Source organism: Mus caroli, unplaced genomic scaffold (genome assembly GCF_978045245.1).
Source record: "Mus caroli unplaced genomic scaffold, Mus_caroli_1 scaffold_4, whole genome shotgun sequence".
Lineage (NCBI taxonomy): Eukaryota > Metazoa > Chordata > Mammalia > Rodentia > Muridae > Mus > Mus caroli.
The window spans coordinates 125,160,145-125,185,187 of record NW_028227259.1 but is presented as its reverse complement, the minus strand read 5'-3'; the positions used below and the strand labels follow the sequence as shown (position 1 = coordinate 125,185,187).

Sequence of the window (25,043 nt, the reverse complement as noted above, 5' to 3'; positions counted from 1 at the left end):
GGGGGCGTTCTCCCCAGGGAAGAGCACTCCAATTGGTTTTCCAGCACTAAAGATCATCACTGGAGATATATATATATATATATATATATATATATATATATATACAGGTTGCTGTTCATGGCTGTGTGTGTGTGCATGTAAACATGTTGTGTGCAAGCAATAACAATTGATGAAAAAAGAGGTCATGAATGTAAAGGAAAGCAGGAGAGTTTGGACAGAGGAAAGGTAAGGGAGAAATGTAATTAAAATATAATCTCAAAAATATCTACAATCCCACTCCCCAGAGAAAGAATTAAAAAAAATAATGCAGAAGAGATTTTGAATTAAGGTCACTTTTTTTTTTTTTAAGATTTACTTATTTATTTCATGTATGTGAGTACACTGTCGCTGTCTTCAGACACACCAGAAGAGAGCAGCAGATATCCATTACAGATGGTTGTGAGCCATCATGTGGTTGCTGAGAACTGAATTCAGGACCAGTGAGCCATCTCTCCAGCCCCTAAGGTCAATTCTTATTGAGCAGAAGACTGTTTTTGGTCATATGGCCATACCATCACATTTTCCCCCTTATTTGCACAATGCCCCCATTGCTGTCTTTTTTTTTTTAAACTTGATTTACTAATAGCTCACTCACTTTTATTAAAGAGGAAATTTTCACTAGAGGATGCAGTAGATATTACACACTTTCCAGGAAAGCAAAAGGTAATTATACAAAGAAATCATATTTATTCTTTTTGAAACAATGTCATTATCATCTCCCTTATACTGTAGCAAAAGTGGGCTGTTGAGAGAGACCAGTTGCAAAAGAAACTGTTACACCTGGCTATAGGCTGCAGGAAAAATAGAGAACAAAAAGAAACACTGCCAGGATTACCTACTCTAGATTGTAGCAAAACCAGACAATTAAAAGAAACAATGTTGCAAGTTGAAGGAGACTCTAGCAAAAACAGATAATTAGATGAAACAATGTAATTGTTGTGCCTAGCTCTCTGTCTCACCCTCCCTAAGATTCCCAGCTTGAGATATTTTAAGGCATACTACTTCTTTAAACCACTCTGTTACATTTTTAGGACTTTAAGTTACTTTGTTTCTGATGGTTTCTTTCCATTATTTTTAGTATTTTCCTGGTTCTTTAAGTCTCCTGTTTTCTGACCAGTTTTTGTCTCCTTGTTTTAGTTTTGAGATAGGATCTCACTACATAGCCCAGGCTGGCCTTGAACTCCCAATCCTCCTGCCTCAGCTTAAGTGCTGATGTTTTAGGTGTGTTATGAATGCAGCCCATGTCTTTGATGAGCTTTGAGTCTAGGTTTTATGTCTTTGACCTTGAGTGATCACTTCCAATTCCCTTGGCACTACTTTGTAATCTATGTACAGTTTCAGGACCTTTGCAAGCCAGTTACTGACCATGGCCATAATCAAAAATTAATTGATGTGAATTTACAATCACACTTTATTACACATATGATGATGAGTACTTAAAATCAATCATGTTTAAATGACATTATGACAGGTTGATACTCTCTGCCATTGACTTATTATCCCTGGGTATTGTGAACACTACATGGAGGGCTGTCTCAGCATGTCCCAAGCTCTGAATGTGGTTCAATTTGGCATTCTAGTTAGTTACAATGACTGAGAGTATAGATAAGCATATGCCATACACGACTGCCTGAAGGCCTTAACCATCCAAGTCTGCTGTTTACTGTCCTACAGATTGTCCCCCGCAGTGACATCATTCATAATAACAATAAGTATAAATATTTGTAATTAAGATTATTCTTAGACAAGGTCTCACTCTGTAGCCCTGGTTGAACTGTGTGTCTGTGTGGGTATGTGGTGGCTGCATATACATGGATGCAGTACCCATAGAGGCCAGAAGAGGGCGCAAGAGCACTCTGAACTGGAGTTCCAGATGTTCATGACTTTCTATGTCAGTTCTGAGAACTGAATCCTGGTCCCCTGAGCAGCCTGGTGCTCCTAACCCCAGATCTCTCCACCCCCATCTTTGTGTGTGTGTGTTTAAAAGATTTTTATTTATTTATTATTATAAGTAAGTACACAGTAGCTGTCTTCAGATGCACCAGAAGAGGGCGTCAGATTCCATTATGGGTGGTTGTGAGCCACCATGTGGTTGCTGGGATTTGAACTCAGGACCTCAGAAGAGCAGTCAGTGCTCTTACCTGCTGAGCCATCTCACCTGCCCCCTCTGTGTATTTTTTAATAGCAGGCCACATATCTTCTTTCCATAAACTTGCTATTCAGGTTAAATCCCTTTGTTCCAGAATTTTATAATTTCTCCCAGGCTGGGAATTAGGTTTTCTTTTTTTCATAACAAACTCTTCAGGAGGGAGAACATTTTACATTGTGTTGAAATCTGTTTTGTCTGTTTGTGTTGAAATGAATTAGTTGAAGAAAAATCCTGTTCTTTCTAACGATCCCTGAGCTGCCATTGAAAGCACAGCTCAGGTGTTAGATGTAGCCCATCAAGCATGAGGCCCTTGTGCCTGAATTGCTATAATCCCAGCACTTGGGTGGTGGAGGCAGGAGAATCATGAATTCAGTTCATCCTCAGCTACCGGTGGAGTCTGGAGCCAGGTAGCTTACAGGAGACCTTATCTTTTCTTTAAATGACTTTAATTGATTTGTTTAAGACTTGGTTAAATCCTGGGAAGAGTTTTTTGATCTACCCATATGTTCCAAAACAAAATTCCTTCATCTGGGACCTGGGTTATATATGCAGCACCCATGTGGCAACTCACAGCCATCTGTCACTCTACTTCCAGGAGAGCCCAGGTCGCCTCTTCTGGGTACCCCATAACCAGGCATTCGTGTGGTGCACAAACATACATGCAGGCCAAACACCTATACATATAAAATGAAAATAGGAATAAAGAAATGTAAAGTCCTCTAACTGTTCCCTGGGTCTACTTACAGCCTTCCCCTGTCCCCTGAGTTCTATCCTCTCATGGACACTATAGAACTCTTGAGTGATCCCCTCAGCAGGAGACCTTCCCAAGCATTCCCCCCCCCCACACATCATCTTGGATAAACTTACTTTATAAATAATATTCCACTCTCCAAAAAAGTGTGTCTCTGTGAGATAAATAGTTGGCCAGAGGGTGGACAGAGCAAACTATTTATTTTATTTAAGAAGCACCAGTTAATTAAAATCCCATCCATCAGAATTTACTTTCGTTGATAGGCAGCCAAACAATTTGCCTGGCAATTAAATCAGAATTACTCTAGCAGTCTAGACGTGGCTTCATTAACCACCCCTGTACTCCCATGATGCATCTTGGTGCTCTGAACTGCTGCTCACTGCTCCATTTCCTCCAGCCATTATTCAATAATGGCTGAACTGTGGCCATAGCGCATACGCGCACACAGTTGAGCTTTGCACTACAGCTCGACGAAAGAGGAACATGACTGTTCATACCTTCCTCTGGGTGAGGGAGAATTGAATCTTCATCACCTGTTGCCTAACCAAAGAGAATGCCTGCTTTTGCAATGTTCTGAAACCCCTTCTAGCTCAGCAGCATCCTGGAACCTAGACATCCTGTCTGCAGGCCCCAGTGCATTGTGGGAAAGAATATGCACACCTGTTCCTGCCAGAACTGGAGCTAGTGAGGATGCTCAGAGAGATGCTGGTGCCGCTAGACAGTTGGCTTGGCAGACAGTGCCAGGGATGCGAAGTGGAAACCGAGGTACAAAGACAGGTTGCCACCTGCCTGTGGTTGCGAAATGTGGGTATCCATTCTAAAATAGACAGGCTTTCACCTCTACACAGGACAGGACATACTCTGCTGTTCAGGAATCGTCAACAGGATCCACACTGTGTGAAATACACCACGTGTGTGTACACACAGCCCAAGTTGAGGAAAATCAGACTTTTGTTGAATAACTTCCCTTAGTGTTACATAAAAACATTATTTACATATATAAACGGGTTGGGCATGTGGCTCAGTTGGTAGAGTGCTTGCCCAGCATACACAAGGCCCTGGGTTCAATTCCCAGAGCTGAATAAATATGGTGTGTGCACATCTGTGACCCCAGCATTGAGCAGGTAGAGGCAGAAAGATTAGGGGTTCAAGGCATCTTTGACTGTATTTTATGTGTATTCACACGAATCTCTATCTCAGGCTAGGAAACAAGGAAGGGGGAGTGGGGAGGAGGGCTCCTCCATGTAGGCTTGTTAGTGAATTTCCCTGCTTGATCTCTACTTCCAGATGCCATTTTGTAGCTCTACCCAGAGGTGGCTGTGGTTTAGGTGTGACATTAAATAAATCCAATGTACAGAGGAGCACCTCTGTAACCCCAGCCCTGGGAAGCGGAGGCAGGGGCATTGCTGTGAAGTTAAGGCCATCTGAGGTATATTTGAGACCTTGGCTCAAAGCAAATTAATGAAATATAATGACGAGAGAGAGAGAGAGAGAGAGAGAGAGAGAGAGAGAGAGAGAGAGAAGGAGGAGGAGGAGGAGGAGGAGGAGGAGGAGGAGGAGGAGGAGGAGAAAACTGAAAGTAGGCTATCAGAATCAAAATTATGACATTGTTATCTGAACGATGTGGGTGTGACTGGAGGATTTAAAAAAATATTTATTTTTAATTATGTGTGTATGTCTCTGTATGTATATGCATGTATGAGTGGAGTACCCACAGTGGCCAGAAGAGGGCAGCACTTCTCCTGGAGCTGGAGCTATAGGCTGCTATGATCAGGCTGACAAAGATGCTGGGAAGTGAACTCTGGTCCCCTTTAAAGTACACACTCTTAACTGCTGCCTTAGGGCCCTGAGAATTCTTATATAACATCTCTTATTTTCTATCTCTCCCCTTGCTTGGCGTGCCCCAGTGACAAGGAACAGTAAGTACTTCACACCATTTCCATTTTCTTAGCAGTTGAGTTTTGACGCTTTTCCTGAGTAATGCGGTGAGCTGGTAAGGAAGGGGATGAGCCAATTTTACATATATATGCAAAAAAAGTGTGTTTTTCTAGGGAGGAAATCCCATCTTGGAAGAAGATGGGATGTGTTTCTGAGGCAAGCCCACAGTTGATTCTGGGTAGTGTTTGGGACCTTGGGTGGCAGCCCTGTGTCTGTTCCTACAGTTTCACTACAACCATACCTTTAGCCAGTGCTATTCAGACCAAAGCTGTAGCAATTGGGGCAGTGCTTGTGTGGTCTAGGGCCCACCTCCCAGCTGACTCTTTCTGGAGGTCACCCTGACTCCTGTGCAATGCGCCTTCAGCTCCCAGAGTCTGGCTTCAATCATTGCATTTGTGCACTGAATTAGATTCTTGTGCTAAGGATGCCAGGCAGCTCCACCCTCAGTGACAGACGCTTGCAGACACTGTAGTACGTCATTGTCATCCTTAAATGGTAGGATGCTAAGACTTATCATCACTGTGACCTTATGTATCCTCTGCTCTATCAGTGTGTGTGTGTGGGGGGGAGGTGTCCAAATGTAAATTGTAAAGCATCGGTGGTTAGGTGGAGGTGTCAATCATCACCTAGACTTCCTGTTGTGGCTGTAGTGGGGGAGCAAATAGACTTGAGTATTTCTGTCAGTCAGCCTTTTTCTTCTCAAATAATCATACCCTTGGGATCCTCTGAAGAATTACTAGGCACAGATAACACCTACCAGAGAGACCCCAGCCTTCTCACTCTGCTCTGGGCCTCAGTTTATCCACATGCCCAATGGGAACATGTGGGCACTCAGTGGTCTCCTTAGTTGGCTGGTCTCTTTAGCTGCCAGATTAATGATGGGTGAGATTTCTGGGCTAAGAGGGACCGATGGTGTGTGTCACCTCTCACACGTGGAATGAAGTGTATAGGCATGTGTGGACGGGAACCGTGGGGGTTGGGCAGCTGGAGAATGTTCAGGGATGAGTAGGGAGGAAGGGCGGCTGATGGAGGACACATGCTGTGATAGAAGAAGGAAGGACTATTTGGGAAGAGAAAGGTGTCAGTGGGAGGAAAGATGGAGTAGGGAGGGCAGCTGGGAAGAGAGTCAAGACAGTGAAGTTATAATCACATGGGAACACTGCAGTGAAACCCATTGCTTTGCCTGCTAATTAACAATTTAATATCTATTTATTAACGACTGTGCATTGTGTGTATATAGGAACATGTGAAGATCAGAGGAGAGGGTTCTAGATCCCCTGAAACTAGAGGTATGGGGGGGATGGTGAGCAGCTATTTGGGTGCCTGGAACTGAACCTTGGCTTTTGTACAAGCAGCCAGAGCTAAGTCATCTCTCCAGCCCCTTAAATAATTTAAAGACAAAACAAAACAAAACAAAACAAAACAAAACAAAACAAAACAAATCATAGGTTGGACATCACGCGGTCATGACTCTACAGCGCCTCAAAGCTCATAGAAGCTTCCTGGTAACAAAGGTTGGAAGGGAAAGAGTTTGTTCTCTCTCCTTGCCTTCCCATCTCTCCCTCCCTCTCTCCCTCCCTCCTTCTCTTTCTTTTCTCTTCCCCTCCTATTCCTCCCTCCTTCCCTTCCTTTGTTAAAGAATTTTGTCAGGTGGCATTGGCACACGCCTCTAATCACAGTACTCAGGAAGCAGGTGCAGGTGGATCTCTGAGTTCGAATCCAGTCTGTTCTACAGACCGAGTTCTAGGACAGCCAGGGCTACATAATGAGACCCCCATCTCAAGAAAAAGAAAATTACCAAGTACCTACTGTATACCGTCTGTCATGTTAAGCACCTGAGGCATATGCATAGCCCAAATATGAGTGACGTCTACAAACAACCTCTATTCAATGAATATACTCTCCCTTATAAGGAACATACAGCTGAGGGACCCTGAAGAATATTATGTAGTCCAGACTTGGGGACCAAGATGGGGGAGCTTTCTAGAGGAAGACGGGTGTAAGCAGGAGGTCAGGTGAGGACTGGGCATCCTATGAGGGAGACAAGGTCCAGATGGGAAGTGGTTTCAGGCAGGATCTGCATGTGAAGGAGCATAGAATGTCAGAGGTGCTGAGGGGGCAGATGGCTTGCCTTTGAGGGCAGTGGTGACCATGGCAGCCTGCTGTATCTGCTTTGGTATGGTTATAGTGAAGTCCATGCAGAGGGTCCTTGCAGATCATGGGGGAAAGTGCCTCTCAGCTCAGCCTTCATGGTACCTTTGTTAAAATCCCCCTCACTTATCTACAAAGATGTCCTCTAGACCTCTTCAGTGTGGGCACCCCAGGGAAGGGAGGGAGGGAAGGACCCCAGTACCCAGACTGCACTTCCATCATCCCATACCTTAGGGGAGCCATCGAGTATTAATAGAGACATCTGGCAGCCACATGACGATTGTGTGCATGACATGAATGCAGGTGGGTTGGGCCGAGGTGAGGTGTCCTCGGTGTGTTTCAGGGACAGACACGGGTGGCACTTTTAGTAGGGTCTCCCATCTCCGGTTGTCTAGAGCCTCCTGCTGTGAGCTTTGGTGGCAGCGACCTTCCACTTTCAAGGACAGATGTGGCAGGAGCTGTTTCTGTGGATTCCCGACCATGCTGTCTCTAGCTTACATCCTCAGTTCCTTTCCCCAAGCGTCCTACATCCAGGAACTGAACATGTAATAGTGATGATCTTTCTGCTTCCATTAGCAGCGAGGTTTTCTTTGAATAATATTTTATTCAAGAGCTAAATATTTGAGAGCACTGGGAAGATAGCTGGGTACCGACCTCTCATGGTCGAGAGGATTCACAGTGAACTTCATACAGCTACGACTTAAAATACCACTAATCTGGAAAGTGAGGGAGGGAGTCCCATAGGTTTCTTGACCGTTTCTCTCATTGCTAGTGTGTGTATCAGCTAGCTTCTGCCATGTGACAAAACATCCTACAGCATCTTACTCAGTGGTCCCCATTTACAGATACCCCTGTTATCTCCAAGTTGTAAATAACCCACTGAAGTAAACACTCTATCCTCAAGTTCTTGCTACTTAATCTCAGGCTGGGTCACCTGGAAACCTGCTTTCTCCAAGGATGCAGCTGGCAGAGGTGAGATGGGCCCTCCGGGGCACTTCCTAGATGGGACATGGTCCTGTGTGTAACTTGTTCCATGGATGACAGTGCTTCCGTCTCCAGCATTGGCTTTTAGCACGATCCGTGATAGGGTGCTTGCCTGGCACGCACGAGGCCCCTGGTTTGATCCCTAGCACTTCATACACGGGGTACGATGGGCCACACTGTAACTCAGCACTCAGGAGGGTCAGGAATTCAAGGTCTGTTTTTGTTTGTTTGTTTGTTTGTTTTGTTTTGTTTTGTTTTGTTTTGTTTTGTTTTGTTTTGTTTTGTTTTTCCAAGACAGGGTTTCTCTGTGTAGCCCTGGCTGTCCTGGAACTCACTCTGTAGACCAGGCTGGCCTTGAACTCAGAAATCCGCCTGCCTCAAGGTCATCCTCAACTACATAGAAAGCTCAAGACCAGCCTGGGATGCCTGAGACCCTGTCAAGAAAGTAAGCAACATAAAACAAAATCCTCAAACTGAGATCCGAGCACTGGATCCTGGTCTTACGGACACTTCATTGGAATCCTGTTGTAGAGACTCCACTGTGTTGTTCCAAGGTCCCTATGTCTACTAGGCTTCACAACCCAGGGGGCCGTTCTGTTCCCAGGGAGTAAAGGGGCTTGGTTGAAAAGCTAGGCTCATTTCCCAGTGATTGCTCTCCAAGTGAAAATATGTAATCCACGGGAGGCCTGTGGGCTCCCACTGAGACCCATGAGGGCATTTCCAAACACCAGCTGAGCTGTGTGTCAACTATGCATCCGAGAGAGGATATAGAAGGAAGATTCAGAGGCAATGGCAGCTGCCAGCCACCTTCTGCTCCCTGCAGTCTACAGAGGGAGGCAGGCGGTTTTCCTGTTTGCATCCTGAGGGACATTGCTCATCCTGCCTCTGAAGTCATATTTGTGCAGTTTCTTGAGGTCCTGGTGGGTGGGACCACAAGCCCAGTGGGCTGTGTGGTGGGAGACCCAGGTGGGAGTGGGAGGCGCACTGACGGAAGGTGCCAGAGACCAGGCTGAACTGGAGAACACATCCTTGCGGGGAAGTGGGGGGGGGGGTCTGCACTGGGCGCCAAGTCAGGGATGTTTCCTGAGTTTGAAGTGGAATTGCTTTGTAAAGGCAGGAAAGACATGGAGGAGGTGGGGGTGGGGTAGGGATAGCATGGAGGTTCATATTGCTTGGCAGCTTGACAGCGAGATCTAGAATCACCCTGAAGACCTTCTGAGCATCCCTGGGGAGCAATGTGAGGTTTGGTCAGTTGACATGGGAAGACCTGTACCAAATGTGGGCAGCAGCAACCCACATCAAAGGGATCGCGCGAAAAGGAGAGCTGGTGGACAGTGCTCATATTTCTCTATTGCCGGCGGAGGTCACGTGACCGGGGATGTCACGTGACCCGGGATATCACGGGACCTTCTTCCTAATGCCTTTCCTAAACGAGCCCTTTCTCAAACTGCTTCTTGCCAACTATCACAACGATGAGAAAAGCAACTAGAACCAGGACCCCAGGAGCAACCAAGGAAGGGAGATAGTTGGAAAAAGGAAGGATTGGGTAGGCAGAGACATGGCTATCCCCACAGAAAGCCACAGGCCTGGGGGATGGCTGGGCACTGCAGGAAGAGCCAGGAGCCTCTGTGTCCTTGGGGAAGATACCTCAGGCTGGCCTCTCTTCCAGCACCCTTTCTCTCTTTCCTTCCTTCCCTCACTCTCAGCTCACCTCTGAGATCTTGGCGCAACCTGTAGGGACCTAAGGTTTCTTACATTTAGGAGTCCTTCCTCGGACTTTTACAATTCCCAAGAAATTGGCCAATATCAGGGTATACCAGAGCCTGAGATGAGACTAAGTGAACACAGACTTTGAACCCCCAGTGTCCCCAGGATCCTAGGAGCCTTTCACCTTTGGGGACAGCTTCCTGTGGTGCCTAGACTTGGGGGTAGGGCATGGCTTGCTTCAATCTTCCTGTGGACCACTAATAGAAGGAGACTTTAGCATCCTTCTTGTTTACAAGAGATTGGGTTCTGGTCAAGGTCTCTGTGTGCCTGTGTTCTCAGATACTGATCTGAGCACCAGGGCACAATAGCGATTAGAGGTTCCTGCAGCTTCGTGAGAGATGGGAATGAACAGATACCAAGAGCATTATTTAGGGATGGCTTCAGCTGGAACATGATGGAGAATTTGAGCCTAGGCAGCAGGAGATGGTGTGCTGTTGCTCCTGTGTTAGGACTTGGAGGAAAGGAGGGCTTATGGCATGGTGGGTGGGGCCTGATGGATGGGCGGAGCCTGGTGAGGAGCACAGAGGAAGGGCACAGTGGAAGTGGTGTGCTGGGTGTGTGTGTGGCTTGGCGGGAGGGGCCTGGTGGGAGGGTCAGAATAAGGGCAAATGTCCTCAGTGCAGGCTTTGGATGATTAAATTGAGCAATTCAGTGGTTGGGGAGCAAGGACTGTCAGCCGTAGGTCTGGTAGGGACCTACCAAAGTAGGGCAGCGCATTGGGCTTTTTTTTTTTTTTTTTTTACCAAGGTAAAACTCACAGACGTTAACATTGAGCATCTTAAAGAGTTGATTCCAGCAACATCTGGTGCGTTCACAAAGCGTGTGACTGTCACTTCTGTCTAGTCCTGAGCTTCACTGTTAATTTGGTACCACTGTAGTGTCCCAGCTATGCTGGTAGTGGATCACCTGAGGCACCTGCTCCAGGACACACCTGTGTTTCCAGATCAAATTTCCCTCCCTCCCTTACAAGACTGCCGGGGACATCTGCTTCCTTTTCTTCCAACTTTTTCTCTGATCTTCAGAAGTAACCCTCTACGATAAAAATAGAGGAGGGGAAGGAGGAGGAGGAGGAGGAGGAGGATGGAAACTAGGATTTGCCAAGTCAAAAAGTAATTTCATGGCCCCCATGCCATCAGAGCTAAAGTGACCCCAAGCTAGTGGCTCATGTGTCCTGGACTCCAGGGTTTTTTCAGATCTAAATTTTTGAGACAACAAGAAAAGTTTGAGAGTTGCTGGGCTGGGGCGGGGCAGGGGCAGGGGCAGGGGCTGGGGCGGGGCAGGGGCAGGGGCTGGGGCTGGGGCTGGGGCTGGGGCTGGGGCGGGGCGGGGCAGGGGCAGGGGCAGGGGCAGGGGCAGGGGCAGGGGCAGGGGCAGGGGCAGGGGCAGGGGCAGGGGCAGGGGCAGGGGCAGGGGCAGGGGCAGGGGCAGGGGCAGGGGCAGGGGCAGGGGCAGGGGCAGGGCTATCTTAGCCCTGTGTCACAGATAGCACAGAATAAGAGGGCAGGCAGTGCTTTACATGAACACAGCACTAAGTGCTCCCAGCAGGTCCTCCCTTCACACCACCTCAGCCTCTTACCAGGAAAGGGGGATGGGGACAGGGATGTTGTGGAGACTGAAGTTGGGAAGCTGGACATGTCTGCTCTGTCTGTATTTCTTTTTTAAAGGGGGATGAAGGAGGCTGGGGGCATAGCTCAGCTGAGGGAATGCTTGCCCACCATGTGTAAAACCCAGGGCTTGATCCCATGACCACACATACTGAGTGTGGTGGTGCATCCCAGCACTTGAGACCTGAAGGCAAGGAGAGTCAGGCATTCAGTCAGCCTCTGCTGCTTAGCTAGTTCAAGGCCAGTTTGGCTATATGAGACACTGTCTCAGAACGGGTGGGGCAGGGGAAATGCACAGAGTAGAAGCCCAAGTGTTTCCCAAGCCTTTCATGGCTGGAAACCTAGTAAATTATCCTTATGAAGATGTGCCTATAACCCTATTTAACAACTGGTTTAATAGGAAGAACTCCCTCCCCCAAACCCTGTAATGGTTACCCCTGTGCTCAGAACGTAAAGCAAGGAGAGCCAGTGGTTCACTGTCCCCATCAGAAAGCAAGGAGAGCCAGTGGTTCACTGTCCCCGTCAGCCTTATAGAGAGCTTGAAGCCAGTTTGAGCTACATGAGCTCATGTATCCCATATATCCCAAACAAAATGTCTCTGGGTCAGGCCAGTCTTGGGATCCACCTGGCCTGACTCTGTCCCCTGCTGCTGCTGCTGCTGCTGTGTATGTGCAGGAATGAGTGGAAAGGGTTTAGGGTCTTTCTGGAAGTATCTTGGTTTCTAACTCTTTATCACTTGAGTGGTCCAGGGCACTTACTGAGATGCAGGAGAGTGGCATAAAGGAATGATACAATGTTGATACATTGTTCAGATAGAGCAGCTGGGGCTCACAGACGTCATTCTACCCAAAGTCTCTGGGTCAGTGAGGCTCCCTGCAGAAGTTCAGCCCTGGTTTTCCCTGGGTCTCTGTCCTGACCACTGGGATTTCTGACCTGCCTCATGCCTTCTCCTCTGCCTTGCAGGCTGCAGGCAGGATGGTCCGTCCATCCTGGAGCACAGACCGACAGGCAGAGGAAGCAGGAAGAACTGACAGATGAGGAGAAGGAGATCATCAACAGAGTGATCGCTCGGGCAGAGAAGATGGAAGCCATGGAACAAGAACGCATTGGGTAGGCTCCCCCTGATCATGACAGGATATGTATATGTATATGTATATGTATATGTATATGTATATGTATATGTATATGTATATGTATATGTATATGTATATGTATATGTATATGTATATGTATATGTATATGTATATGATGTATGTATCAAAGCAATACTGTGCCTCCTATAAATAGGTGAAGCAGAATATACAAGAATACACCCCAGAGTAAGCTATTAACCAATCATTCTCCACCTTCCTGACATTTCAACCCTTTAAAACAGTTCCTCATGTCCTGGTGATCCCCAACTACAAAATTATTTTAATTACTACTTCATAGCTGCAATTTTGCTACTGCTATGAAAAATCATGTAAATGCCTTCATATTCGATGGTCTTAGGCAACCCCGTGAAAGTGTTGTTTGACTCCCAAAGAGGACACAGCCCACAGGTTGAGAACCGCTGCTCTAGAGTTACTCTGGCAACAGGCATGTGGCAGGCAGGTATCATGTAGTGGCAGCCGAGGTGTACCCAGTGTAGGGACCCACACTCTGGGCTTAGAGAGCTTGGAGTTCATTGGTGGAACTAGAGCATGAGAATTTACCTCCCTGAGCCCAATCTGCCTCAGATTCCTCATGTGCAAAATAGAGATGACATTCTTGGGTGAATAAATATCCATGTGATAGCACACATTCAGCAAATGGTAGCCATCCAATGGACAGTTTAGTTTTTGAAGCAAGAGGCTTTTTTTTTTTTTAAACTTACTGATGCTTTTTGTCTGCACCCATGCTGCTAGGACACTCCGGTTTTGGCAAGCTCTGTAGTCCCAGCAGCCTCTGGCTTCCCCGGAAGGAGAGTTGAGAGGCTTCCAGGAATCCTGGGCCAAATTTGGGCTGGCAGATATACCTTTGCTGAGCTGGCGTGTTTTCTCCCTGGCTTCCTGGAGTGGGGAGGGCTGCCCTGGAGGTCTAGGCAGGCTGTGCTTCCTTCATCCCAGCAGCCAATCCCCCATAGGCAGCATCTCCAGAGGCAAGCCCGATGCTATTTGTGTCTTCAAAGCTTCACACCACACCATCCTTTCCTTCCTGCTCTTCCTCCACCTCCCCAGAAGGGAATCAGATGAAAGCCAGGTAGGGCACGGGATGTGGAGCCAGTGAGACTCCAGAAGAGGTTCTGCTATCTGGAACATCCACTGTGGAACCCAAAGCTCTCAGTGAGGGAGAACTCTGCCTCAGTTTCCCCAGCTGACTCTCAGGGGCCTTCCTGTGAAGTGATTGGGTGTGTCTGTTGAGGACCTCACCCTACATTGTTGGCTGTGTCTCTGAGGAAAGAGGCTCTTTTTAAGTGGGTTAGAATTTCTGGTATTCCTGTCCCTATCTGAGTCCTGATCCCTGGGTTTTCTTTTCTGTTACCCAAGTGATGCCATCTGGGACAGCATGAGGTCACTTTGAATAACAGAAAATAATCCCCACAAGGGGGAGCCATTTTCTGTGCACCTACTATGTGCCAAGTCCTGCTCCTATTATCTATCTATTATCTATCTATCTATCTATCTATCTATCTATCTATCTATCTATCTATCATCTATCTATTATCTATCTGTCTATCTATCATCCTATCTATCTATTATCTGTCTGTCTATCTATCTATCTATCTATCTATCTATCTACCTACCTACCTACCTATCTACCTATAGACAGCATCTCATGTAGCCCAGGTTAGCCTGAAGTTCACTATGTAGCCGAGGATGACCTTGAACTTCTGACCCTTTGACCCCTACTTCCTGACTTCTGGGGTTACAAGCATGTGCCACCACACCCAGTTTTTGTAGTGCTGGGAATGAAACCCAAGACTTCAGGCATTGTAGACAAGCTCTCTACCCATTGAGCTCCAGTCCTGAGCCCTGTAGTATAGAACTTCATTTGATTCAACACAGCCCTACTCATCCCTGCCCTATGGAGTGGATGCTATTGTACAGAGGAGGAACTAAGGCTTAGAGAGACAGGATCATAAATAATAAACAAAGTTCTTTACATGCCATGGTAAATGTACAGAGATCAGAGGACAATTCTTGGGGGACCAATTTTCTCCTTTCACTGTGCAGCTCTGGGGATTGAACTCCAGTCATCAGTCTTGGCAGCAAGCCCCTCTTCCTGCTGAGCCGACTTGCAAGCCCCCAACCCCAAACTTCCATTTAGGAGTTCAAGCTTAGCAGGTGGCCTCTCCAGCAGACTCCTTCCCGCCTTGTTAATCTGCCCCATGTGCTGCTGCCGCCATCTGTGTCTGACTCTGAGTTCACAGGGAGAAGAGCATCAAGTCTCCGGGGGGGGGGGGGGCTTCCTCACTGGGACAGTTTTGTTGGAACCAAGAGCCCAGGAGAACCCTGGGGCTGTGCGGAGTCTCAAGCTGTCTTCCTGCAGCTCCATCACAAGCGTCTAAATGCTCATGTACCCTCTACCCATCTGCCCAGCTCTGCTCTGCTCAGGATGTGAGGATAGACAGTTAATGGCCTGGAACGAACTTTATCCAACTGCCTCATGTGTACACATCCCCTCTCACGGCACAATGTGGAGGCTCCTGGTTTGCCCCCCCCCCCCCCATTAGGCGAAGCAGATTTGGATGAGATGGGAAACACCTACTTTTAACCAGGTTCTCCGGCTATTCACTGCTATGCAACAAAATGTCAAGGGGGAAAAATAGTGGCTTAAAGCCACAAAGATAGAGTTTTCCATTGTTCATGATGTAAAGGGTTACGAGTTCAGGCATGGCTATGCTGGGTGCTTTTTCTGTTTCATGGGGCATTGGCTGGGGTTGCTCACTTGTTCAGTTCACCTGTCAGTAGGATTACACTACACCCACTGGAAGGTTCTGTGTCTTCTTGTTTCCCAAACCCCTCAACTCCTTCCTTGTTCAGTAGCCCATCCTGCCAGGCTCTTTTACTGCAAGAAGCGTAAAAGTGGAGTCCATTAAATGTCTCAGACTGAGACCATGGTCTCTTGTGGAAGGAAAAGGTCCTATCTCAATGGCTGAGACGTGCAGGGGAAGATGAGACTGCCTGCCATCTTTGGAAATACCTTGGGGGAGTTGGGCACACACAGGAACCTAAGGGAAAGTGGCAGAGCTCTCCCACAGGGATCTGAGATCAGGGGGAATACAACAGCCTCAGAAAAAAAACTCTCACCCCATATGTTAGCAAAACACAGTCATGTCACATCTCCATGGAAACACGGCTGCTGGGGGCTTCCTCTGAGTGGCAAAGGCACAGTAAGTCTAGAATGGAACATTGCCTAAAAAAAATAATAATCACCTGCCCTTCCCCCCAACTCCCTGTAAGTGACAGTCTCTGTCCATTAGGTTGTCCTTCTGTGTTCCTATTGTACTTCCTCCCGCCTGGATCCCCTCCAAGGCATTTGTGCGTCTCCTGCCTGCAAAGAGGCAGCAGCTGGGTGGCTCTGTTCGAGGTCAGCTTCCTGAAACAGACGGACTCCAAAAAAGTAATTAGGGCTTATCATTAACCTTGGCATCCTGACTCGATGATGGAGGGAGACGCCAGAGAGATGAAGAAAGACCTGTTACTATGGGATCCATTGTGTCCCTGCTGGGATTCGCTACCCCCCTCAACTGTCTGGCATAGGACTTTTCCACAATGTATCTCCTTGGCAGGTGTCATTGGCAGGGCTGGACAAGGACACAGACAGACAGCTCAGTCTCTCCCTTTTACACCAGGGAAGAAAGGCTGGTGTAGAAGGGGAGAGCCTTGGCCTTCCATGGGTGTGACTCAGGGTCAGAGACACCCAGTGTTCTGGACATAGAAGCAAATATCTATAGATTTCATCAGGTTCAGTATGACTCTGTAACCTCCCGATGTTAAAAAATGTTGAGTTGCGCCTCAGTTTCTGCAAGTACTAGACAAGTGCTTTCCAGTATCCAGTAGCCTTAGTCTGGGATTACTGGCACATGCCTGTAATCCCAGCACTCTGGAGGCTGAGGCAGGAGGATCTCAAGTTCAAGGTCAGCCTGGGCTTAGTGTGAGGTCTGTCTTTGAAAGAAAGAAAGAAAGAAAGAAAGAAAGAAAGAAAGAAAGAAAGAAAGAAAAGGAAAATAAATCCCAAAGCTAGAGAGCTGGCTCAGTAAAGTACCTGCCTTGCAAATGTGCTGACCTGAATTCACATCCACAGATCTTGTATAAAAGCCAGCAGGAGCTGGGGAGCTGGGGACAGTGAATGGAGACAGACGGTCCCAGGAGCTGATCAGCCACTGGCCTGTAGAATCAATGAGCACCAGCCAGGTTCAGTGAGAGACTCGGTCTCAAAAATTAAGGTGAAGAAAGACAAAGGGAAATATTGATTTTTTTTTTTTACCTCTACACATGCTTGCATGCACACATGCACACGCACACACACAAACACACAAGCTCGCGTGATCGTGCACACACACTTTGTGAAATCTGTTGTTAGTACCAAAGTAGATGACAGTTTTCTGACTTGGCCCTGTGTCTGCCATCAAGGGAATGTAAATGGACCCACTGAGTGACTGTGGGTGGGCTGTAAACTCATTGGTGAAGTCTTTCACTGAGTCTCTTTAACCTTGAGGCATCTCGTACCTCATCTGTCTGGTCAGGTGGCTCCCAAGCCCCTCTCACTCCCTGCTTTTCAACCTTAATACCCACCTGCATGTGGGCCTGGGGAATTCTTCATATTGAGGGCTGCGCTGTGCACTGTATGCTGTTTAAACAGCATCTCTGGTCTCTACCTACCAGATGCTTATAGGTAACCCCAGCAGCTGTGATGACCAAATGTGGCTCCAGACACTGACCACCATTCCCTGGGGGCAGAGTCATCCCTGGCTGAAACCATTTCCCGTGTCCCTTTGCTGATGGTTCATGAACAGAAGATGTGAGTGGAGGAGTGTGCTGACATCATAGCCAGCTTTTAGGGGAATGATGGAAAAAAAAACACTGGGCTAAATCATCTAATGTCTGCCCCATGCTTAGAGCTCCAAACAGGGCATTCACAGCCTCGGCGGTGGCCCCGTGCTGCAGAACACATTATTGCCATCAGTGTTTTCTAGATGAGAGAACTGAAGCACAGAGAGTTTAAGCAACCTGCCTGGAGCCACACAGTTAACAAGTGAGGAAACTGGGAACAAGAGCCCAGACTAGCCCACCACTGTAGCCCTTTTCTACGGTCCCACAGAGAGATATTTCTTGCACCCTGGGCCATGAACTCTCAGATGCTGTGTGCATCCTCTCATCCGTGTAACGTCCTCAGGGAGAGAAAGGTTCATTGCTGCCTAACAGCTGAGGAATCTGAAGCCCCATGCCCAGGTGTGCACAGCCTTCCTGTGGCCACGTGAGGCTTTGGAGTCAAGCATCTTTCACATTCTGCTGCCTCCAGGGACTGCAAGTGTCGAGGGGAGTTGACAGATGGTGGAGGGACGTGGGGAGACAGGCATTCACAGGTGTCTGGGATATCTGTCTGACTGATTGCTTCGCTTCTCTCTCCTGGCTCCATTTATCATGATTGAAACAGTGGAGAGGCACAGACTGAGCCACAGCCCTAAGCACTGAATGACATAAAATTTCCCTCATCCGACATCCAGGCAATTAGAACAGCCACCAGTGCCGCTTGCGAGGGGTGGCCCTCTGCGTGCCTCAGTGTTGCAGTCTGTAAAGCAGGGGTGACTAGCAGAACCAATCTCACAGGTGCTCACTGCTCAAAGAAAACATAGGGCGGGGAGTACTTAGCACAGCACTTGGCACACTAGATACCCCAAGGTGAGAAGGGAGAATTGGCGAGCTGCCAGGCACAGGCCCTGAATGCCTGCTGTGCATGGGGGGCAGCTTGGTCATTTAAGAACTGGTTGTGAGAGCCCTGCCTGGGAGCCTGGGTCAGCCTTCCACCAGAGCAGCCATTTCCCGATCATGGTAGATGGGCCATCTCCATTCCTGATAAAATTACAGCCCCAAAGCTAACACATTGCACATTAATATCTCCCCATTTGGCAGTCAGGGGGAGTCAAAGAGTGAATGAAGGGATTTGAGAATTGATGGGGTGGGGGAAGAGGAGGTGGGAAACAGATAGATGGACAGACAGCACAGCATCCACCACCTGTGTTGGGAATCATTGTGAGGGAGAGGGCGGCGGTGGCTCTGGCCCTGCCTGCTTGTTGGTGGGACCCAGTAGTGGAGGCACTTTCCGTGCTGGTTTAGGGAACCAGTGCACAGAACCACAGCCCCGAGGTAGGCGGGGAGGCTCTGTCATGCTGTTCCCCGCTACAGCAGAAAGCCATCTGTCACCTCTACGTCTCAGGGTCCCCAGCATCACTAACTGGCAGCCCAGAGAGTGGCAAGGGTGTCTCGGAGGTCACCTTGGGTTTTCACAGGCTTCCATGTATTTGAGATTCACAAACACACAGCTGCTGGCCTTAGCAGGGCAGGTTGGGGATGGCTTCTCCTCAGAGCCTAGAGCCGTGGTCATGTGTGTAAAGGAGTGGTTTTAGACCACGTAGACGATGCTCTTCCAAGTGTGCACTACATATGCCGGGGCACAGGTAGTCCCATGGACCTGTGGGTCCTGACCCCTTTGGCAAACCTCTATCTCCAAAAATGTTTACATTACAATTCATAACAGTAGCAAAATTAGAGTTATGAAATAGCAATGAAATAATTGTATGGTTGGGGGTCACCACAACATGAGGAACTGTATTAAAGGGTTGCAGCATTAGGAAGGTTGAGAGCCACTGTCCTATGAAGGTCTGTTTAGAGCAGGCCCTGAGCTCTATAGTCACCACAGCCTCTCGCAAAACAGAAGGATGGGCTCCGAAGCCGACAGCAGCCAACAGCAGCACCCTGGCCACAGAGACACACGGGAGAACCTGAGAACACAGAAAGCACAAAAGTCAGGTTTCCAGGCGTCGTAAAGTTAATTGGGCATGGAAAGACCTAGCTGACGAGTGACAGCTACTGACAGTGGCCAGCTAATTGGGTGTTTGAGCAGAGGATGAGCAGAAAGGAGACAGCCATAAAATCGGGCTGCCCCAGGGACCATCTCAGTGCCAAGGACCAGAAGGGACATCTGGGTGTTTTGGTCTCTAGGACCTAAGGTTTCCGAGTGATACACATATTAGGAGGTTTGAGGGGTGGCTTCTGTGACCCTCCTTAGAGCAGAAGCTAGGCAGAGGGTACCAGGGGAGCCAAGGCCACTCAAGGTCACTGAACTGGTTAGTGTTTTTGTCAGTTTGATACAAGCTAGAGTCATCTGGCAAGAGGGAATCTCAGAAAATGCCTCGATCAGATTGGCTTTCAGGTAGGTCTATGGGGACCATTTTCCTGATTGATGATTGGTGTGGGAGGGCCCAGCCCACCATAGGTGGTGCCGTTCCCTAGGCAAAGTGGTCCTGGGAAGCATACATGGCTGAATGTGAGCCTAGCAAGGGGGCAAGCCAGTAGGCAGTGTTCTGGGGTCTCTGCCTCCAGATTCCTGCTTTGGCTTCTCTCAGTGATGGACCCAAACCAAATCCACCCTTTCCTCCACCAAGTTGCTTTTAGTCACGGTCTTTATCACTGTAACAGAAAGTTAGCTCATGCAGAAATTGGTACTAGAGAATGGACTACTACTGTGACAAACCTGACCATTATGTCTTGGGGTGGGGGGAGATGGAGAAAAGATTTTGGAGCTCGCAGCTGGCAAAGCCACTGAGTGCTCAGAGCTTAACGGGCCATTGTGGCTTGGCCTAGCCAGGCTGAAAGAGACAGACAGACAATGGGGTCTTGCTTGGAAGACCTCACGGGGGCTGTTTGTAGGCCCCTTGAAGGGCTATGGGGCTGTTTCTCTGGAGTTGTTTTGTGAATCTGGGATTTCTTCTCAGCTAATGCTGAATAATCAGCCGCAATTAGGAAAACACCAGTGCAGCTGAGGCAGGATTCACACTTGCACCTTTTAGCCTTTCGGCTGCATAGCTTGAGTGTGGGAACAATCTTTTCTTGTCTCATGGAAGGTGGCATGGGTTCCCCAAGAGAGGTAAAATGGGGGAGGAAAAAAATGTTTCTGGAGGGGACAGGGACAATGGTGGCCGCCAGCGTTTTGATTTTTCTGTTCTCTCTGGTGCACACAACAACATAACACCTCCGACCTCACATCCACAGTCTGACTGATTCTGCACCCCAGACCTTGGGGCTCTTTTCCCACTTAGCATATGGAGACAAGGGTTCACTCGAGGTTCCCCCCAACCTCTTCCTATCTGGCAAGGGATGGAGCTAGCGTGGTCTGGGCATGGCTCGGGAGTAGAGCATCAACCTAGCACACATGAGGTCCTGGGTTCCATTCCCAGGACCAGAAAAAAAATTGATTTGGGCATAGCCAAACATTCATGCAGCCTAGAGCCCCTCCAGGAGTCTCCTGTCTCTGTCTCTTCAGTGCTGTGGTTACAGGAAGGCATCCCCATGCCCATTTCTTTTTCTTTTTCTTTTTCTTTTCTTTTTTTTTTTTAAACTTGGATTCTGGGAAATTAAACTCAGGTTCTCACACTTGCAAGGAGTCCATATTTGATGGTGGTGGCCAAGCTTCCAGGCAACCCCTCTGGAGGCTGTGGTTCCCAGGGCTCCATCGCCCACTCTTCACTGTGAGCTACAAACCTCAAAGGAATGGCCACGTCCAGCTCCAGTGCCCTCCCCCCATGCCCATCTGAGTCCTATAATAAGACAATAAGCCTTTGGGGTTTGTTTTATTTGTTCAGCTTGAGACAGACTCTCACTCTATAGCCCTGAAATCCAGCCTGACCTGGGACTCAGAGCAATCCTCCTGCCTCTACTCCCCACATGCTGGGATTACTGATGTGAGTCACCTCACCTAGCTGGACCAGTAAATCTTTGGTTGAAGGAAAAGGCATGGAGAGGACTTGAAATTAGTAGATGATATGTCTGGAAATCCAGAGGCCAAAGACCATACAGGGTGCCCACAGGTGTGCTCTTTACACCGACAGTTTTAGTGTCTGGCAGGAGCCTGGGCCAGCAGCATTAAGCTGCACTGATTCAGAGCTTTCTAGAAATTTCTACCTCAGATCCATGTGCCGGAATCTGTGTTTTTGCCCGGGTCTGCAGTGAGCTTACTTTGAGAGCATTTGTTCCAGATGCTTGCAACGATGGCTGAGCGCACGCGTACCACAGTTAGCTGGACTCAAAAGCTCTGAAGGCAGCTCCCTGGGGAAAGCCATTCTATGGAAGAGGTGGCGTGAGTTAGGAAAGGCCTGAGCCTGAAGCTGGTAGCACAGAAGTCTGCCGAGGGGCCCGGACTTGGAGTGGGTCAGACATTCTGAAAATGCTGGCACCTGGAAGCCAGGAGAGGTTCCACAGCCACTGTCAGAGTCTCAAGAATGGAGACTCAGAGGTGGAGGGCCTCTCTCTGCCTGGGACATACTGGAGGCCCCTGATCATCCTCTGTGTGTGTGTGTGGGTCCTTACTACCTTGTCTCTGCTCCAGGCGCCTGGTGGACCGTCTAGAGACCATGAGGAAGAACGTGGCTGGAGACGGTGTGAACCGCTGCATTCTGTGTGGGGAACAACTGGGTATGCTGGGCTCAGCCTGTGTCGTGTGTGAAGACTGTAAGAAGGTACCACCATCTAGTTCCCTTCCTTTCCTTCTGGGCACCTACATGGGAAAGGGGGGTTGGGAGAGGGGAGATTGGACTGTGGTTCTGAGGGCCCGGGGTCTGGAGGATGGAGCTTGTCTCCTGCAGGGATGCTGCAGGGATGTGAATTCTGTAGGATGCTCAGTCTCCCAAGGTCACCTTGGTCCTGGTTCCTCCCCTGGAAGGACTTCATGTCCCCGTAGAGCTGATCTCTATGCAAGGTGAACTCAGGAGTCTGGGGCATGAGGATCCTGGTTATGGGTTAGTTAGCAAGATAAATGTGTCGTCTAAACATCATTCTGTGTCTGTGTGTGTGTGCGCACGCACACATGTGAACACATGAGTTTACACATGTATGTCATACATCAAGGCACAAGAGACTTAGCAAAGACAGGCAAAATGGCTCAGCAGGTAAAAGCATCCTCTGTGCAAGCCAAGTGACCTGAGCTCAATCCCGGAACCCTGGTCAAGCAGAAGAGGACTCCATAGAGTACTGACACACGCACACTCCAAAACACAATAGTAATAAATACAATTTACTTTTTAAAAGAGAGACTTAGAGAGCCTCTCTCCAGCCAGCTTGGATTCCTTGAACTTCAATGGCATTCTTTTAAGCAGGGAAACCCCTCCCCGAGCCCCTACCCCGCCCTCCTGAACCCTTCCAGAACAAGATTCGACTGTCTTTGGTCCACCGGATCCCACACAAGGGATTTCAGAGACTCACCCAGCTAGAGATACCCATCATGCCCTGGGTCTCCTGCCTTGTGAATCGTGCAGCCTAGAGGGTACAGTATTGGGGAAAATTCACCTGGAAAATCTATATTACCACAGCCATATTGAGAGAAAATTTTGTACACAGCTAGGTTTTTTTCTATTTGCCCTCAGCTGCTAGGAAGCTCATCCCAGAGTACACTGTCCCTTTGTCCTGTCTGGTTGTTGTTCAGATAGTGTTCATCTGCTGCAGTGGGTGGACTTGTAGTCACAACTAGGTTAGTCTCAGGTATTCTGGGGAAAGAAAGAAGCTGATAAACAAGACAGATAGATTGGAATTTTTTTTCTTAAACATCATGCTAATGGCTTCCTCTTTGTGGTGGCTGAGAATCCAGCTCCATGGGGTGGATTCTTTTAGAGACTTTTCCTCCAGCAGTTGAGAAAGAATCCAGCTCTTGCCATTGACAGCAAGACCCAAAGTGAAACTTTATTCTAACGAGCCTTGCTCAAGTTAAGTGAGAAAGGATTCAGGCTTTTGCTTCCGCTAAAAGATCTTGAACCCCATTGCTACCCTTCTTCTGCATGTCCCTAGCCCCCTAACAGCTCAAAGCATGCCTCACCTAGGTATGCTTCTTGGATGTGTTTTGCCCACAGAATGTCTGCACCAAGTGTGGGGTTGAGACCTCCAACAACCGTCCGCATCCGGTATGGCTCTGCAAGATCTGCCTTGAGCAGAGAGAGGTGAGTGGTCAAGCCTGTTCCTAGAGGCAGTGGGACAGGGTGGCACTTGGAGCCTGGGGGCTCAGCCTGGCTCTTGTGTCTTGTGGGCTTGGTGGGAATGGAACCAGCTCAGGGCTGGGATGTGGTTGAGTGGGTAGCGTCTTTGCCTAATACAAATTGAGACCCTGGATTCTGTCTCTAACTGGGCATGGTGGTGCTCACCTGTAATCTTAGCACTGGAGTGGTGCAGGCAGGAAAAGTAGGAGTTCAAGGTCATCTTCGAGCACACAGTGGATCCATGAGACCCTGTCTACAAACATCAAAGTGATGAGTTTGACTGGTGAGACAGCAGAGTGTGTGTCTGCACCTTCCGATGGCTTCCCTCCCTACCCGTCCCTCACTTTCTGAGTCTTTCTCTTCTAAGTCTCTCCCTCCCTCTCCACACCCCACAGAAGTGTGTGCACATATGTGTGTTCATACGCTTGCCCAGGTGTGAACCTGTAGAAACCAGAGGTCAACATCGGGTGTCTGCCTTCATTGTCCCTGCCCTGCGTCTTGAGTCAGGGTCTCTCACTGACCATGGAGCTCATGCGTTCAGCTAAGCTCTCTGGTCAGCAAGTCCCCAGGGTCCCCCTACTTCTATTTCCCAGGGCTGGAGTGACAGGCACATACTGCCCAGATTTGATGTGGGTGCTGGAGATTGGACATTTAGTTCTCAGGCTTACACTTTACCAACTGAGTAACTCCCAGGACTCCCTGCATACCCTCCCCACTCCCTGCTCTCTTCCCCTTATTTTCCACTTCTCTCCCTCTCCCTTTCCCCATATTTTATCTCCTCACTCTTGCTTCTCTTCCTTCTATCTCATCCTCTGCCTCTCTTCTATCTCATCCTCTGCCTCTCTCATGCTTCAGCCCCTTTCTCTGCCCATTCTCTGCTTGCGCTCTCTCTCTCTCTCTCTCTCTCTCTCTCTCTCTCTCTCTCTCTCTCTCTCTCTTGCCTGCAGATACAGATGTAGAACTCTAAGCCATCATGTCTGCCTCCATGCTGCTGCTGCTGCTCCTCCTCCTCCTCCTTCTTTCCTTCTTTCCTTCCTTCCTTCCTTCCTTCCTTCCTTCCTTCCTTCCTTCCTTTCCTCCTCCTCCTCCTCCTCCTCCTCCTCCTCCTCCTCCTCCTCCTCCTCCTCCTCCTCCTCCTCCTCCTTCTTCTTCTTCTTCTTCTTCTTCTTCTTCTTCTTCTTCTTCTTCTTCTTCCCCTCCTCCTCCTTCTCCTTCTCTCTCTCTCTCTCTCTCTCTCTCTCTCTCTCTCTCTCTCTCTCTCTCTCTCTCTCTCTCTTTCTCTCGACCCGGCTTTATGTTATTAATTTTACCTCAAATCATCCCAGTTCCTTTACCACTCACCCCCTGCTGCAGATGCTTGCCCTGGAGACACATTCACGATGGCCACATTCTCTCTCCTCAGCCTCAGGACAGCAGAGCACTCGGGGAAGTTTTGATGAAGGTGCTATTCATGGC

The 25,043-nt window shown here is 48.5% G+C and overlaps 1 protein-coding gene across 2 annotated transcripts in view; it reads left to right on the top strand.

Annotated features, from left to right (window-relative positions):
- The window catches only part of Rph3a (rabphilin 3A), a 70,015-nt gene that overhangs the window by 23,712 nt on the left and 21,260 nt on the right, over positions 1 to 25,043 (top strand). For both annotated transcript variants that reach the window (XM_085837099.1, XM_085837100.1), the window contains exons 4-6: positions 12,347 to 12,493; positions 21,953 to 22,082; positions 23,466 to 23,552. In XM_085837099.1, coding sequence (XP_085693225.1) covers positions 12,347 to 12,493; positions 21,953 to 22,082; positions 23,466 to 23,552 — 364 coding nt within the window. The remainder of the gene's footprint in view (positions 1 to 12,346; positions 12,494 to 21,952; positions 22,083 to 23,465; positions 23,553 to 25,043) is intronic.